Source organism: Littorina saxatilis, linkage group LG11 (assembly GCF_037325665.1).
Source record: "Littorina saxatilis isolate snail1 linkage group LG11, US_GU_Lsax_2.0, whole genome shotgun sequence".
Lineage (NCBI taxonomy): Eukaryota > Metazoa > Mollusca > Gastropoda > Littorinimorpha > Littorinidae > Littorina > Littorina saxatilis.
This window is the reverse complement of record NC_090255.1, coordinates 38,344,066-38,361,178: the sequence shown is the minus strand read 5'-3', so window position 1 is coordinate 38,361,178 and position 17,113 is coordinate 38,344,066. Positions and strand designations below refer to the sequence as shown.

General features: G+C 42.7%; 2 protein-coding genes across 2 annotated transcripts in view; one reads left to right on the top strand and one right to left on the bottom strand.

The window, feature by feature from the left end:
* LOC138979556 (sialin-like) overlaps positions 1–13,600 on the top strand; it is a 32,278-nt gene extending 18,678 nt beyond the window's left edge. The window contains exons 10-11 of the mRNA XM_070352270.1: positions 291–376; positions 12,739–13,600. Coding sequence (XP_070208371.1) covers positions 291–376; positions 12,739–13,041 — 389 coding nt within the window. The 3' untranslated portion in view covers positions 13,042–13,600. The remainder of the gene's footprint in view (positions 1–290; positions 377–12,738) is intronic.
* On the bottom strand, positions 3,393–7,251 carry LOC138980725 (uncharacterized). Its single transcript, XM_070353630.1, has 2 exons — positions 7,034–7,251; positions 3,393–6,590 (listed from the first exon to the last, which is right to left on the bottom strand). Exon 2 carries the CDS (start codon positions 5,712–5,714, stop codon positions 3,393–3,395), a length of 2,322 nt encoding a protein of 773 aa, XP_070209731.1. The 5' UTR covers positions 5,715–6,590; positions 7,034–7,251.
* Positions 13,601–17,113: the final 3,513 nt, after the last annotated feature.

The following is a 17,113-nucleotide window of genomic DNA, read 5'->3' as shown; positions in this document are numbered from 1 at the left end:
GGTTTGTCTTTCGCTGGGGTATGCAGTGCCTTGGCGTTGCACATCTACTTAATTGTTATTGTGTGTGTGTGTGTTTGTGTGTGTGTGTGTGTGTGTGAGTGTGTGTGTGTGTGTGTGTGTGTGTGTGTGTGTGTGTGTGTGTGTGATATTATAAAGGCATAACAAATAGACCAAATCTAAAAACATATTCTCCAGTCGAGGCAGTCATGTTTGTTTGTCAGCTACACGGAAAGAACTGTGTCTGTAATCATTTGCCGGCATCAATCACATTCCATGCATGATGTGCGCAGGAATCATGTTCGCCATGACCAACACGGTGGGGACAACGACAGGTTTCATTGGACCCGCTGTAGCCGGGGCCCTGACAGACCACGATGTGAGTTATTGTTTTCTTCTTTTCTCTGCTTCTTTCTCTCTGTAAACTTGTAGGGCGATAGTTATTTTTCGGTAACTTACCCGGCAACGAAAATCACTTAGTTCGCAGTCGCTGAAGCTCGCATTTTTCATGATTCGCTAACTTCGACCATTATTTTTAATATTCACTGAGACTCAGCATGTAACCTATACTTCTTTTCTTTCTCTTCTTCTTCTGGTTCTTCTTCTTGTTATTCTTGTTCTTCTTCTTCATCCAGAAACATTCCCCATCGTGCGTACCTGGGCCTTGAACCAACGCCTCTAACGACAAGTTGTTTCAAAGCGGTTGCACAATCGACTGTGCTATAAAGTTGTTTCAAAGCGGTTGCACAATTAATCGACTGTGCTATGGACAAGTTGTTTCAAAGCGGTTGCACAATCGACTGTGCTATGGACAAGTTGTTTCAAAGCGGTTGCACAATCGACTGTGCTATAAAGTTGTTTCAAAGCGGTTGCACAATTAATCGACTGTGCTATGGACAAGTTGTTTCAAAGCGGTTGCACAATCGACTGTACTATAAAGTTGTTTCAAAGCGGATGCACAATCGACTGTGCTATAGACAAGTTGTTTCAAAGCGGTTGCACAATTAATCGACTGTGCTATAGACAAGTTGTTTCAAAGCGGTTGCACAATCGACTGTGCTATATACAAGTTGTTACAAAGCGGTTGCACAATCGACTGTGCTATAGGCAAGTTGTTACAAAGCGGTTGCACAATTAATCGACTGTGCTATAGACACGTTGTTACAAAGCGGTTGCACAATTAATCGACTGTGCTATAGACAAGTTGTTACAAAGCGGTTGCACAATTAATTGACTGTGCTATAGACAAGTTGTTACAAAGCGGTTGCACAATTAATCGACTGTGCTATAGACAAGTTGTTTCAAAGCGGTTGCACAATCAACTGTGCTATAGACAAGTTGTTCAAAGCGGTTGCACAATCGACTATGCTATAGACAAGTTGTTCAAAGCGGTTGCACAATTAATCGACTGTGCTATAGACAAGTTGTTTCAAAGCGGTTGCACAATTAATCGACTGTGCTATAGACAAGTTGTTTCAAAGCGGTTGCACAATTAACCGACTGTGCTATAGACAAGTTGTTTCAAAGCGGTTGCACAATCGACTGTGCTATATGCAAGTTGTTTCAAAGCAGTTGCACAATCGACTGTGCTATATACAAGTTGTTTCAAAGCAGTTGCACAATCGACTGTGCTATGGACAAGTTGTTTCAAAGCGGTTGCACAATCGACTGTACTATAAAGTTGTTTCAAAGCGGATGCACAATCGACTGTGCTATAGACAAGTTGTTTCAAAGCGGTTGCACAATCGACTATGCTATAGACAAGTTGTTACAAAGCGGTTGCACAATTAATCGACTGTGCTATAGACAAGTTGTTTCAAAGCGGTTGCACAATCGACTGTGCTATAGACAAGTTGTTCAAAGCGGTTGCACAATCGACTGTGCTATAGACAAGTTGTGTCACGCACACATGCACAAAACACGCACGCAGTCTGTCATCCACGACTCAAAACAATCTTGCTCTTCCGACTACAAAACACAAGTTGACACGAACAGTAGATTAAGGACGTTTCTTACAAACAATCAATTATACATAACATAAATACACACACAACTCTCTATCTAACTATACAAATCTTTCTTTCGGCAATATCCACAACGACAACAAAGATCAACCAGCATTAAAGCCCATAACAACAAAGAATAATTATTTAGAAACTTTCATACCTCTCACTTTCGCTCAGTTCTTTATGACGTTATAGCTCCTGCGTTTAGCTGTTAGGACGGGCTAAGGCTAATGTTACCGTGCTTGCGTATCCGAAATCGTTCATGAACCGGAGTCAACGAGGCCGTGGTGCGAAGCGACAGGAGTCATCGGTGACGTCGAGTCCTTGCCAGGCGAGCAGTGTCGTCGTCGAAAGTGGAGCAGGCAGACATCTCAGTAGTAGGCCATTTCAGAGTAGCCTCCGCATGGTGGAACACAACAACCTGGAATGGTGAACGCAAGACTTAGTTCACGGTAACAGTAACATCGCCCACCCGTCCTTATAACTTAACAACCAAGTGCAGGATTAAATGGACATAATTCTCTACTCTCACTCTCATGCATCTCGAACACACATACCAACGGACTTATACATTTAATTCTGCTAAGTATGAAGTCCAACGAATAATACCAAATTCATTCTATAAACAAAACTGTCAATCACTCTCCTTTCAACCAAAACATATTCATTCAATAACATACCAAATCAATCCCCAAAACAAACTCACAAATTCATACCGTTCAAGTACAAAGTTACAAACACGCATGTGCACACTATACATTCCGCCATCTTGGATTGACCGGTTTTCATAAGTCAATAAGCAAATCTAAACCTGAGAATAATTTAACTGTAACACACACAACATAATATTTAATGATTACATACCACATCCTGGTTGTATTGAAGTAGCCATACATATCCCCTGCCGTTGATAACAGGTTTCCGGCATCTGCTCTACGCAAACAGACCCTACGTTCAACGAAGAACGGATTCGCTTGGAACGCAAGCTATCTTCCCTCGGCTAAAGGCAAAGAACGAATGAATAAAAAGGAGTATCTACGAGCTCGAATTTAGCTCTGAGTTCACCTTACAAAATACAAGTAAAACACGTGAAATACCTGAGCACGAGCTCCACGAGACACTTGCAGTTAACCAGCGTCTACCTGTGACAGGCGAAATAGAGGAACACAGGCGCTCCAATACAATACATTTAACCCCACAGCATAAAAGTATGCTAATATTAAAGCCGCTTGTGACAAACCCCCCTACTCAAACCGAACTACGGTTCGTCACAAAAAGTCCACACAATGCGGCTGTAATAGTCTGCTCCGACGTTGTCGCATCCTCAGATTTCTCTGATGCTGAACGTGAATGTCTGGAACAGGGCCCAGCGAATCAAGCTTCCGTTCGTCATCTTGGTCTTCTGTAGATGTAGAAAGGACTGGTGATCAGTCTGTAGCGATTCTCTCTCTCTGAGACTGTCAATGTGCCAACACGGTCGACAGCGATTCTCCGGAAAGGTTCATCTATGAGGGGCATCTTTCCAAGGTGAGCTTTGGGTAATCCTCCTTTGGGTAAAGCTCGATGGCCAACATCACAGGAATGAACATAACGCCTGATGTCGCCCTCCATCCCTGGCCAGTAGAACGAATGCCAGAGTCTATTCTTAGTTTTCTTTGTCTCAAGATGACCAGTCTTAGTAACATTGTGGTATCGTCTCAAAATACCCGAACGAAGAGTCTCGGGCACCACCACCTGACTGAAGGTCTTCTCTGTGGTTATGAAAAGGCGATGTAGGACGCCCTGCTTCCAAAGGAATTTCACCTTTCCTTTCTTCCCGGATGGTGTAGGGTTCCTCCCTTTGGCCAGTTCCCGCACCCTGGACAGAGTTGGGTCAAGCGTCTGTAGCTGGATCAACTTCTCTCTGGTGACACCTAGACCAGAGTCTTTCATCCGTAGGGTTTTATGAGGTTCTTTTTCTCGCGTATTTTGGACTTGAGTAATGGCGGCTATCTTGACAGGTTGAGCTTTCGCCCGGTACACAGGAACTTCAAGGGTTTCTCCTCCAGGCTGAACGATCCGGTTTCCGATGAGTACGGGGTATGTTAGCTGGTCAGCCACAATAGCGACAACGTTCCCTGAGAAGAATGGAGACTCTAAATGTACGATCGTAGTAGGACAAGTCTTCTGAACGTTCCCTGCTGCGAAACGAATAGTTTGACTTCCCTGCTTGAGATTACAGTCTTTTACCAGCGAGGAGTCAATAACCAGTCCGTCGGCGCCTGTGTCACGAAGAGCAGATACTTGCGATCCATTGATACTGACCGTGCATAAAGGAGTGTACGAAAGTTGGCTACATGGGTCACACAGGGTAGGTAACTCTGATGTGGCAGCAGTGGTTCCTGGCGTCGTTACAACTGTTCTCACGTTGGTGACGGTCCTCACGTTGAAGGACGATGCTGAATGCGGGCAATTCCTACGGATGTGTCCATTTTTACCGCAACCGTAGCAATTTCTCTTGGGAAAAGGGCCGTTGGGGTGGACGGAACTAACTGGGGCAGAGTCTTCCTCAGGATTTTCAATGTCCTTCGTATTCTTCTCGACTCGACCAGTCGCAGTAACCGGGTTTTTCCTGGCTCTTTTTGATGCAGCAAACCTCTCAGCTAGTTCGGCGGCCTCGGTGACGTTCGCCGGTTCGCGCTGCCGGATGAAATCCGCGAGGTCCCCAGACACATGGTCCATCAGGTGTTCCATCAGTATGAGGTCTCGGATTCCAGCATAGGTCTCCTCTTTCTTCGCGGCTTTCCTCCACCGTTCAAACCAAATTCGAAGGCGGGTAGCAAACTGTATAAAAGTCTCCTCTCCCCTTTTGGCCGCGAATCGAAACTTAGAACGATACGAGTCAGCCGTCCAGCGAAAAGATCCTCTAAGGGCGTCCACAATGACATCAAAGTTTCCCGCATCCTCAGCTGGCAGTTCCAAGTAAACATCGGCAGCAAAACCTTTCAGGAGGGCTCCCAGCCGAGCTCCCCAGTCACTCTCCCTGTCCCAGCCACTGAGAGTTGCTGCTCTCTCGAATCGTCCTAGGAAGGTGTCGAGATCCTCTTTGGCTTCATCAAATGGATCTATTTTCAGACGAACTGGTTCAATAGCCCTACCACGAGAACTTGAAGTAGTCTCTTCTCTCCTAGTCTTTTCTATCTCTGCACGAACTCTTTCTTCTTCCAGTTCAGCTAGACGTCGGCGGCGGTCGTTTTCTTCCTCTTCTCGAAGTACTTTTCTTCTGATTTCTTCTTCCTCCCTCTGAAGTCTTCGTTGAGCATCCTGTTCCTCCCTCTGAAGTCTTCGTTGAGCTTCTTCTTTTCTCAGTTGAGCTTCCTCTTCTTCTTGAAGTAGTCTTCGTTGAGCTTCTTCTTTTCTCAGTTGAGCTTCCTCTTCTTCTTGAAGTAGTCTTCGTTGAGCTGCTTCCTCTTCTTGAAGTAGTCTCCGTTGAGCTGCTTCCTCTTCTTGAACGTATTTTGCTAAAGCAGCCCCTGATCGAACGCCCAAAGCACGTCCCCTAGCGGCTATAATTTCTTGAGCTGACGTGAGGGAACTAGATTTTTCAATAGGGTCAACAGCAGCTCCATCCATATGCTTTGGCGTGGTAAGTGTCATACGGGGTGGAGAATTACCATGATCAGGGGTAGAAAAACTTGCCAGAGCGGCATTGCGAGATTTAGATCCCGACATGATTTCTCACCAAATGTAAAAGGGTTAAGTCGCCAACTATGGAAAAGCAACCTAACTACTTCACAACAAAATTCTGAAGCAAAACATCTCAATCTACAACATTTCCAGACAAATTACAACAGGGAAAAATGCTATAAACAACGTCGAGACATGTACCCAGCACCGGCTAGTATTCACAGGTGGCCGCTGTGAAAATCAGGTTAAGCCTTAGCACGTACAAGCATGTTATTCAATCATCACTATTCAAAAATCAAACCTGACAAGACGGTACAAACAAACAGACGAACAGAGCAAAATCATAGGTGACGATGTAATAATAAAGATCCCGGACGAGCCCCCATTTGTCACGCACACATGCACAAAACACGCACGCAGTCTGTCATCCACGACTCAAAACAATCTTGCTCTTCCGACTACAAAACACAAGTTGACACGAACAGTAGATTAAGGACGTTTCTTACAAACAATCAATTATACATAACATAAATACACACACAACTCTCTATCTAACTATACAAATCTTTCTTTCGGCAATATCCACAACGACAACAAAGATCAACCAGCATTAAAGCCCATAACAACAAAGAATAATTATTTAGAAACTTTCATACCTCTCACTTTCGCTCAGTTCATTATGACGTTATAGCTCCTGCACGTTTAGCTGTTAGGACGGGCTAAGGCTAATGTTACCGTGCTTGCGTATCCGAAATCGTTCATGAACCGGAGTCAACGAGGCCGTGGTGCGAAGCGACAGGAGTCATCGGTGACGTCGAGTCCTTGCCAGGCGAGCAGTGCCGTCGTCGAAAGTGGAGCGGCAGACATCTCCTCAGTAGTAGGCCATTTCAGAGTAGCCTCCGCATGGTGAAATACAACAACCTGGAATGGTGAACGCAAGACTTAGTTCACGGTAACAGTAACATCGCCCACCCGTCCTTATAACTTAACAACCAAGTGCAGGATTAAATGGACATAATTCTCTACTCTCACTCTCATGCATCTCGAACACACATACCAACGGACTTATACATTTAATTCTGCTAAGTATGAAGTCCAACGAATAATACCAAATTCATTCTATAAACAAAACTGTCAATCACTCTCCTTTCAACCAAAACATATTCATTCAATAACATACCAAACCATTCCCCAAAACGAACTCACAACTTCATACCGTTCAAGTACAAAGTTACAAACACGCACGTGCACACTATACATTCCGCCATCTTGGATTGACCGGTTTTCATAAGTCAATAAGCAAATCTAAACCTGAGAATAATTTAACTGTAACACACACAACATAATATTTAATGATTACATACCACATCCTGGTTGTATTGAAGTAGCCATACATATCCCCTGCCGTTGATAACAGGTTTCCGGCATCTGCTCTACGCAAACAGACCCTACGTTCAACGAAGAACGGATTCGCTTGGAACGCAAGCTATCTTCCCTCGGCTAAAGGCAAAGAACGAATGAATAAAAAGGAGTATCTACGAGCTCGAATTTAGCTCTGAGTTCACCTTACAAAATACAAGTAAAATACACGTGAAATACCTGAGCACGAGCTCCACGAGACACTTGCAGTTAACCAGCGTCTACCTATGACAGGCGAAATAGAGGAACACAGGCGCTCCAATACAATACATTTAACCCCACAGCATAAAAGTATGCTAATATTAAAGCCGCTTGTGACAAGTTGTTCAAAGCGGTTGCACAATTAATCGACTGTGCTATAGACAAGTTGTTTCAAAGCGGTTGCACAATTAATCGACTGTGCTAAAGACAAGTTGTTTCAAAGCGGTTACACAATCGACTGTGCTATAGACAAGTTGTTCCAAAGCGGTTGCACAATCGACTGTGCTATAGACAAGTTGTTTCAAAGCGGTTGCACAATTAATCGACTGTGCTATAGACAAGTTGTTTCAAAGCGGTTGCACAATTAATCGACTGTGCTATAGACAAGTTGTTTCAAAGCGGTTGCACAATTAATCGACTGTGCTATAGACAAGTTGTTTCAAAGCGGTTGCACAATCGACTGTGCTATAGACAAGTTGTTTCAAAGCGGTTGCACAATCGACTGTACTATAAAGTTGTTTCAAAGCGGTTGCACAATTAATCGACTGTGCTATGGACAAGTTGTTTCAAAGCGGTTGCACAATCGACTGTGCTATATACAAGTTGTTTCAAAGGGGTTGCAAAGCAAGAGACTTGCCAGAGAGCACCAAGCCTCTGTACCTACATCAGCACTACCAATCAGCTTCTCAGATCTGCCGCAGCCATGGAATGAAGACTACAAGAATCTTCACATCTCCACCACAGTCCCCTACGTTACCTCAAGAGATTCCCAGAACGACACTGCCAGGCGCACCCTAACACTCGCCATGATTGCTGAACGGTACCCTGAAGACGCCTGGATCCACGCGTATACAGACGGTTCAGCAACAAACGCCGTGGCCAATGGAGGAGCAGGTGTACTTGTCAGATCTCCTGAGGGGCACACTTCTACAGCAGGGATACCAACAGGAAAGTACTGCTCAAACTATGCAGCAGAAGTTCAGGCCATCATGCAAGCAGCCTCCATGATTCATGACTCGGAAAGCGAATGCCCCCAAGTTGTTTTCCTCTCCGATGCACTGTCTGCCTTGGAAGCCCTTGCAGGAAACAAACTTCCTCGTCTGATGGAGAAACTCCAGGAGCTTGCCAAGACTCGACGAGTAGTCCTGCAATGGGTTCCAGCACACTGCGGAATTCCAGGCAATGAAACAGCTGATGAGCTCGCCAAACTCGGAGCCAGGGAGGAACAACCAGACAACCCAGTCAGCTTCGCTGAAAAGAAAACCCTCGTGAAGGCAGCAATGCGACCACAATCCACGAGAGACGCATATCATCTCCTAGAACGATGGCAGCAAGTAGTGATCATGCGACTACGAACTGGTCACTGTCGCCTCAACGCCCACATGTTCAGGAAGCTGAAGCTGACCCCATCACCAACCTGTCCCTGTGGTCTGGAAGACCAGACTCCAGAACATGTCTTAATGACATGCCCCCAACTCAAACCAATCAGAGACAAAGTGTGGCCAGCATCAGTCCCTCTCCGCACCAAACTCTATGGGAGCAGACAAGACCTGGAAGCCACGACGTCATTCGTCTCGCAGACTAAACTGATGGTGTGACGGCGAACGCAAGAAGAAGAAGAAAGGGGTTGCACAATCGACTGTGCTATAGACAAGTTGTTTCAAAGCGGTTGCACAATCGACTGTGCTATAAAGTTGTTTCAAAGCGGTTGCACAATCGACTGTGCTATAAAGTTGTTTCAAAGCGGTTGCACAATCGACTGTGCTATATACAAGTTGTTTCAAAGGGGTTGCACAATCGACTGTGCTATATACAAGTTGTTACAAAGCGGTTGCACAATTAATCGACTGTGCTATAGACAAGTTGTTTCAAAGCGGTTGCACAATCGACTGTGCTATATACAAGTTGTTACAAAGCGGTTGCACAATTAATCGACTGTGCTATAGACAAGTTGTTTCAAAGCGGTTGCACAATCGACTGTGCTATATACAAGTTGTTACAAAGCGGTTGCACAATCGACTGTGCTATAGGCAAGTTGTTACAAAGCGGTTGCACAATTAATCGACTGTGCTATAGACAAGTTGTTACAAAGCTGTTGCACAATTAATCGACTGTGCTATAGACAAGTTGTTACAAAGCGGTTGCACAATTAATCGACTGTGCTATAGACAAGTTGTTTCAAAGCGGTTGCACAATCGACTGTGATATGGACAAGTTGTTCAAAGCGGTTGCACAATTAATCGACTGTGCTATAGACAAGTTGTTTCAAAGCGGTTGCACAATTAATCGACTGTGCTATAGACAAGTTGTTCAAAGCGGTTGCACAATTAATCGACTGTGCTATAGACAAGTTGTTTCAAAGCGGTTGCACAATTAATCGACTGTGCTATAGACAAGTTGTTTCAAAGCGGTTGCACAATTAACCGACTGTGCTATAGACAAGTTGTTTCAAAGCGGTTGCACAATCGACTGTGCTATAGACAAGTTGTTTCAAAGCAGTTGCACAATCGACTGTGCTATATACAAGTTGTTTCAAAGCAGTTGCACAATCGACTGTGCTATGGACAAGTTGTTTCAAAGCGGTTGCACAATCGACTGTGCTATAGACAAGTTGTTTCAAAGCGGTTGCACAATCGACTATGCTATAGACAAGTTGTTACAAAGCGGTTGCACAATTAATCGACTGTGCTATAGACAAGTTGTTTCAAAGCGGTTGCACAACCGACTGTGCTATAGACAAGTTGTTTCAAAGCGGTTGCACAATCGACTGTGCTATAGACAAGTTGTTCAAAGCGGTTGCACAATTAATCGACTGTGCTATAGACAAGTTGTTTCAAAGCAGTTGCACAATTAATCGACTGTGCTAAAGACAAGTTGTTTCAAAGCGGTTACACAATCGACTGTGCTATAGACAAGTTGTTCAAAGCGGTTAGACAATCGACTGTGCTATAGACAAGTTGTTCAAAGCGGTTGCACAATTAATCGACTGTGCTATAGACAAGTTGTTCCAAAGCGGTTGCACAATCGACTGTGCTATAGACAAGTTGTTTCAAAGCGGTTGCACAATTAATCGACTGTGCTATAGACAAGTTGTTCTAAGCGGTTGCACAATCGACTGTGCTATAGACAAGTTGTTCAAAGCGGTTGCACAATTAATTGACTGTGCTATATACAAGTTGTTTCAAAGCGGTTGCACAATTAATCGACTGTGCTAAAGACAAGTTGTTTCAAAGCGGTTACACAATCGACTGTGCTATAGACAAGTTGTTCAAAGCGGTTGCACAATCGACTGTGCTATAGACAAGTTGTTCAAAGCGGTTGCACAATTAATCGACTGTGCTATAGACAAGTTGTTTCAAAGCGGTTGCACAATTAATCGACTGTGCTATGGACAAGTTGTTTCAAAGCGGTTGCACAATCGACTGTGCTATAAAGTTGTTTCAAAGCGGTTGCACAATCGACTGTGCTATAAAGTTGTTTCAAAGCGGTTGCACAATCGACTGTGCTATAGACAAGTTGTTTCAAAGCGGTTGCACAATCGACTGTGCTATAAAGTTGTTTCAAAGCGGATGCACAATCGACTGTGCTATAGACAAGTTGTGTCAAAGCAGTTGCACAATCGACTGTGCTATAGACAAGTTGTTCCAAAGCGGTTGCACAATCGACTGTGCTATATACAAGTTGTTTCAAAGCGGTTGCACAATCGAATGTGCTATAGACAAGTTGTTTCAAAGCAGTTGCACAATCGACTGTGCTATAGGCAAGTTGTTTCAAAGCGGTTGCACAATCGACTGTGCTATAGACAAGTTGTTTCAAAGCAGTTGCACAACCGACTGTGCTATAGGCAAGTTGTTTCAAAGCGGTTGCACAATCGACTGTGCTATAGACAAGTTGTTTCAAAGCAGTTGCACAATCGACTGTGCTATAGACAAGTTGTTTCAAAGCAGTTGCACAATCGACTGTGCTATAGACAAGTTGTTTCAAAACAGTTGCACAATCGACTGTGCTATAGACAAGTTGTTTCAAAGCAGTTGCACAATCGAATGTGCTATAGACAAGTTGTTTCAAAGCAGTTGCACAATCGACTGTGCTATAGGCAAGTTGTTTCAAAGCGGTTGCACAATCGACTGTGCTATAGACAAGTTGTTTCAAAGCGGTTGCACAATTAACCGACTGTGCTATAGACAAGTTGTTTCAAAGCGGTTGCACAATCGACTGTGCTATAGACAAGTTGTTTCAAAGCGGTTGCACAATTAATCGACTGTGCTATAGACAAGTTGTTTCAAAGCAGTTGCACAATCGACTGTGCTATATACAAGTTGTTTCAAAACAGTTGCACAATCGACTGTGCTATAGACAAGTTGTTTCAAAGCGGTTGCACAATTAACCGACTGTGCTATAGACAAGTTGTTTCAAAGCGGTTGCACAATCGACTGTGCTATAGACAAGTTGTTTCAAAGCGGTTGCACAATTAATCGACTGTGCTATAGACAAGTTGTTTCAAAGCAGTTGCACAATCGACTGTGCTATATACAAGTTGTTTCAAAGCGGTTGCATTATCGACTGTGCTATAGACCCATCTCAAGTTCGATTGAATTTGTCATGCAATGCCTTTTTTCACTTTCAACACGCCTTGAAGCGAGAGGGAAAATGCATGTGTAATGTTTCACGGAAAGAAAGAAGGTCCTCCGGCGATTGTGTTTCCGTGAAGGAAAAGTTAAGGTTTCATCAAGTTTAAAAGAGTCGTTGACACGTACTACCAATAGTATTACTGCCTTTCTTATTTTCTTTATATCTTTCTTTCGTCGGTTGTATTCAAAAAATTTACTTTTGTAACATGATTTGTTGGATGGGTAAATGGATGGATGGATGAGTGGGTTGGTGTATGGATGGACAGATATCATAATTTTGTTTTTAAATACTGAGTTCTTGAATTAATGAATGCACGAATAACTAAATTGAAAATCGAATAAACGAACAAACGAACGAACGACAGAATGAATGAAAGAAAATCAAGACGGATCCGTTTCTTCTTCTTCTTCTTCAGCGTTCCAGAATTTGTCTGGTTACTTGTGAGCTCGTTTGCCCATTTGGGTTCCCCACACTATACTCTGAGAGCATATTCAGCTTCACTCCGCTTTCGTTAGGTAGGCATGCTGGGTATTTTCGTGTTTCCATAACCCACCGAACTTTGACATGTATTACAGGATCTTTTTCGTGCGCACTTGGTATTGTGCTTGCGTGTACACACGAAGGGGGTTAAAGTCACTAGCAGGTCTGCACATAAGTTGGTTGACCTGGGATATCGGAAAAATCTCCACTCTTAACCCACCAGGCGGCAGCGATCGGGATTCGAACTCACGACCTCCCGATCAGGAGGCCGACGTCTTACCACCATGCCACTGCGCCCGTCGGATCCGTTTCAAATCTGTGTTGTGTCTGTTGACAGGACACACGGCAGAGCTGGCAGACATTCTTCCTCATCTCAGGGGCAGTGTACGCCGTCGGGGGGATCGTCTTTGTCCTCTTCGCCAGGGGGGACGTACAGCCTTGGGCCAAGGTCGGTGACCTTGACAGCGAGGTCATCATCAACCCTCCTCTTTACGGCAGTATCCAGGCGGGACCTTCACCTTCGGATGAGGAGGATGAGGATGAGAGAAGAGGACGATATTATCTGGGTTCTGGTGATGAGAAAGATGTAGAAGAGAATTTGAGAAGTAAAAGGGACAGGCGTATGTCAGATTTCCCTTGATATCCGAGTGTGGTGGTAGCGGCTGTGACGAACATGGACGAGGGAATGTCAAGAAGAGAAATACGCGCGAGTGCTCCGAAGCCAGCGGGTATCAACTTAATGAAACTGGTTGAGGAAGTGTTTTGTTTTGATCTCAATAACCAAATAACACCTTCTGCCAGTGAGTTTGGAGCTTCATTTTGAACTATGTTTGGAAGATGACAAAGTCGCCCAGCAGTCAGGGCCATGCCGCTCTGGTCAAATGTTGGGATCAGCTGCTTTGTGTCTTTTCGGAATATTGCAACTTCCTGTTGGAGATACATGCCTGCATCATGGAAAAGATGAGACGGAAATGTGTGTGTGTGTGTGTGTGTGTGTGTGTGTGTGTGTGTGTGTGTGTGTGTGTGTGTGTGTGTGTGTGTGTGTGTGTGTGTTTTGTTTTGCTTGAAGTACAGTCTTCATGACAATATTATTCTTCTCACTTATTCCAACCTGGCTAGGGGTGTACATATGATAAGACACCTCCACGTGGACACATACTAACACTCAACATCATGCTTGCTTTCCGTGCACAGTTGAATTTCTGTCTTAATTTCATTTTTTTATATGTATATTTTTTTTTTTGGGGGGGGGGGGGGGGTGGGGGTGACAGATTGACACTAGTGGCTTTTAAGGAAGTAACTCATCAAAAATCCCCACACTGCAAAGAAATCATGGAGGCTGTTGTATATTGGTATGACTCCAAGTGGAGGAATGGTCTTATCCTAGAAAAAGCCGGGCATACTCTAAGATGGTGGTCCCAATCGTTTACACGGAAAGGACCTTGCGACTACTTTTTTCCCCTTGGCGAAAAAACAGCAATTTTTTTTACTGAGTTGTTTTATTTTCCGAGCTTTCACATTATGTTGCTATAAAGTAAATAACAATATGATGACGAGATTATCTCATTCATTTCCGCGCATCGTCGCTGAAGTAAGCATTACTAAACTGAACAGAAAAAAACCAATTTATTATAGCTATAGCTTTGGTTGAACATGTGAAATTATTTTTCTGAATTTAAACTTATTAAAGATTTTAATTTGGACGGGGTTTTTTTTATGACAAAATACAATGTGGTGTTGACGATTTGGTAATTTGGTAATTTGGCGTTTTACACTTAAATTTCATTTGTGTGTGATACTGAGCTCCAATATACAAGGGTACTGGTTGCATACAATGTGTGATATAATTTAATGTTATTTTATTCTATGGTCAAATTTATGTTGTTATGATACGCTATGCCATGTTGTGTTGTCTGTTGTTCAAGAGTATATTGTCTTTAATCATCGTAACACGTGACCAAATGCACAAAACTATTCGAATGAGTATAAATTCCTCAGCTTTTACCGGTAACGTTTGTGCTGAAAATACTGCAGTATTATTCATTGAAGGTGTATATTTTTTCATAGTATATTATATATTTCTGAAAAAAATTAGTATTTTTCATTAAGGTATATATGTTTTATTAAATGTATATATCTTTTTGAGTGGTCGTTTTCACCCCAAACAGATTTTTTTTATTTTTTTTATTTTTATTTTTTACAAAGGATAACAGTCAACAGTCAGGCTGCTGTCTGCGTGGGTTTGTTGTTGTTGAATTAAATGTATAAGTTTCACATAATTATGCCAATTTGCTAAATTCGTTCAGTAAACAAACAAACAAGATCCAAATCTGAACGGATAGTAGCAAGCTACACAATTGCGTTTTGGTATTTATCCCAGACGTGTCGTCAGTTTGTACACTACGACTCATAGAAGTTTGAGGCAGAAGACACGCAAGTACAGAATTCAGGATAAACAGAATACTACATGGCTTGCTAGTTGACACCATGTTCACATTCGTTGATTTTTCAAATATTGATAAGCTCACTTTCGCCCGCATTTCAATATTCAAAATTTAAAAAAAAAGGTTTGTAAACATGTTATGCTACAGCAAGCCATGTAGTATTCTCTATGTGTGGAAGTGAAAAAATGCTCTGGTTCCATGTGATAGTCTGACAAAATGTGTGGATGTAAAGGTCATCTTGTTTGCGCCAAAAACTTTACTTTTTTTTAAATTTTTTTTAGACTGTCTTTGGATACTGACGTTGCTTTGCTTTTTATTAGGGTAACTAACTTGTGATTCGTATCCTTCGTGTTCTACATTTGTGACCCTCCACTACGAAATGAGTCGCATGTCACCTGGCGCGGTTCTGCGCTAGGCCTAATATACGTCCAGGCTTATAACTCAAACAGTTTTCGCTCTTTTCTAAAACGGTTTTCACCACTGGATAGAGCATAAAAACTCTTTAAGAAAATGTACAATATAAAAATCATGCAAAGGTGACATGCGACTCATTCCGTGGTGGAGGGACACATTTTTTCGTGCATTTAAACATGTTGACATAAAGTTTTGATAATTATGCAGTATCAAACATTGGACTCTTGAAGTATGTCTAAAAATGGTTCATTACTGCATTTGCATAATTATGTTGTTGTTATTGTTGTTTGGTGTTTGGTGGGTTGTTTTTTCTTGTTGTATGGCCTGTTCTATTCTTTTCTTTTCTTTTCTGTTCTTTTCTTTTGTTTTCTTTTAGTAAAGGGAGATCGAGGGTCTTACATTTGCGTTTCCCATACTTGTTCATACAGGTCCACATCGAATGCTGTATGGCATTGTGTGTGTGTGTGTGTGTGTGTGTGTGTGTGTGTGTGTGTGTGTGTGTGTGTGTGTGCGTGCGTGCATGCGTATGTGTGTGTGTGCGTGTGCGTGTGTGTGTGTGCGTGTGTGTGCGTGTGTGCATGCGTGTGTGTGTGTGTGTGTGTGTGTGTATGTGTGTGTGTGTATATATATATTTGTGTGTGTGTGTGTGTGCATGCGTGTGTGTGTGTGTGTGTGTGTATATATGTGTGTGTATGTGTGTGCGTGCATGCGTGCGTGTGTGTGTGTGTGTGTGTGTGTGTGTGTGTGTGTGTGTGTGTTTGGTGCCTTTTGCTTGCTCCCTCTAATTTTACCTTCAATTTGTTGTATATACTCTCAGTATATTAAACGTGCGTATGTTAATCCACACTGAGGTTGTTCAGTTTCAGTGGCTGCCGTATTGAAATGATCTCTGAAATGTTGTGAGTTGAAGTTAAACGTGTTTCTGTTGTCTTTCACTCAACTCGTTATATTTACGCTGGTAGATTTATTATTTTTTTTGTCAGAGGGGTATAATACTTGTGATTTGTTGTTGTTGTTGTTGTTGTTGTTGTTGTTGTTGTTGTTGTTGTTATTGTTGTTTTTGCACTTGTGTGTGTACATTTGTAGTTCCACCGCTCCAGGTTTAAGCGAAAATTGCCAAATCTTTTACGTTTTGTAACCAAAAATTTAATCGGACAAGTTGGAAAACAGGACTCAGGATGACGTTGTAAATTATTAACTGATATCTCTGTTTGGTTGTTTTTGTTTGATCAGTTCTTCTCAATTCAAATCCTATTTGTTTGTGTGTTCAGTTTTGTTTTTGCTTGTTTGTTGTTTATTTACCGTGTTAAATACTAGCTCCGACAAGAATATGGAGAGTGAGAAAACAGAAGCATGAAAGAGAAAAATAAATCCTCAATCTGTTTTATTTGTTTTTAAAGTTGTGTTTAAACCAAAGAGAGGGAGAGTGAGGAAGGTCTTGAAAAGACTGATCTTGTCCTGTTGGCGAACACCACAAATCGTTCCATACTTTTACATGGGATGAGAACCACTTCCACTTGCATACATACCAACACTCAAGAGCCTGCCCATTTCGGGGTAGATCGGAAAAACAGTGGTACCTGCTATGTGCGGCCCCTCCATTGAGAGGACACCTCCTTAAAAGGGACACATTCTGAGGTCCCTTTGCCTATTATTTCTACCAAAATATACCTGTCATGACAGGCCACCGGCAATGTACGGACACGTTTTGCTGGTCCCAAAGGTGTCCTTTCATGGAAGGTAGCACTGTATGTTGCTCAACTAATGTCGATGTTACCCACTGGTGTCATTTGCAAAATTAATTCTTCGAGAAATTACTGTTATGTACAGAAAGCAGAAAGCAGCCAGGATGTG

Coding starts and splice junctions, on each gene's coding strand:
- LOC138980725 (XM_070353630.1), bottom strand. CDS start 5,714: ATGTCGGGATCTAAATCTCGCAATGCCGCTCTGGCAAGTTTTTCTACC.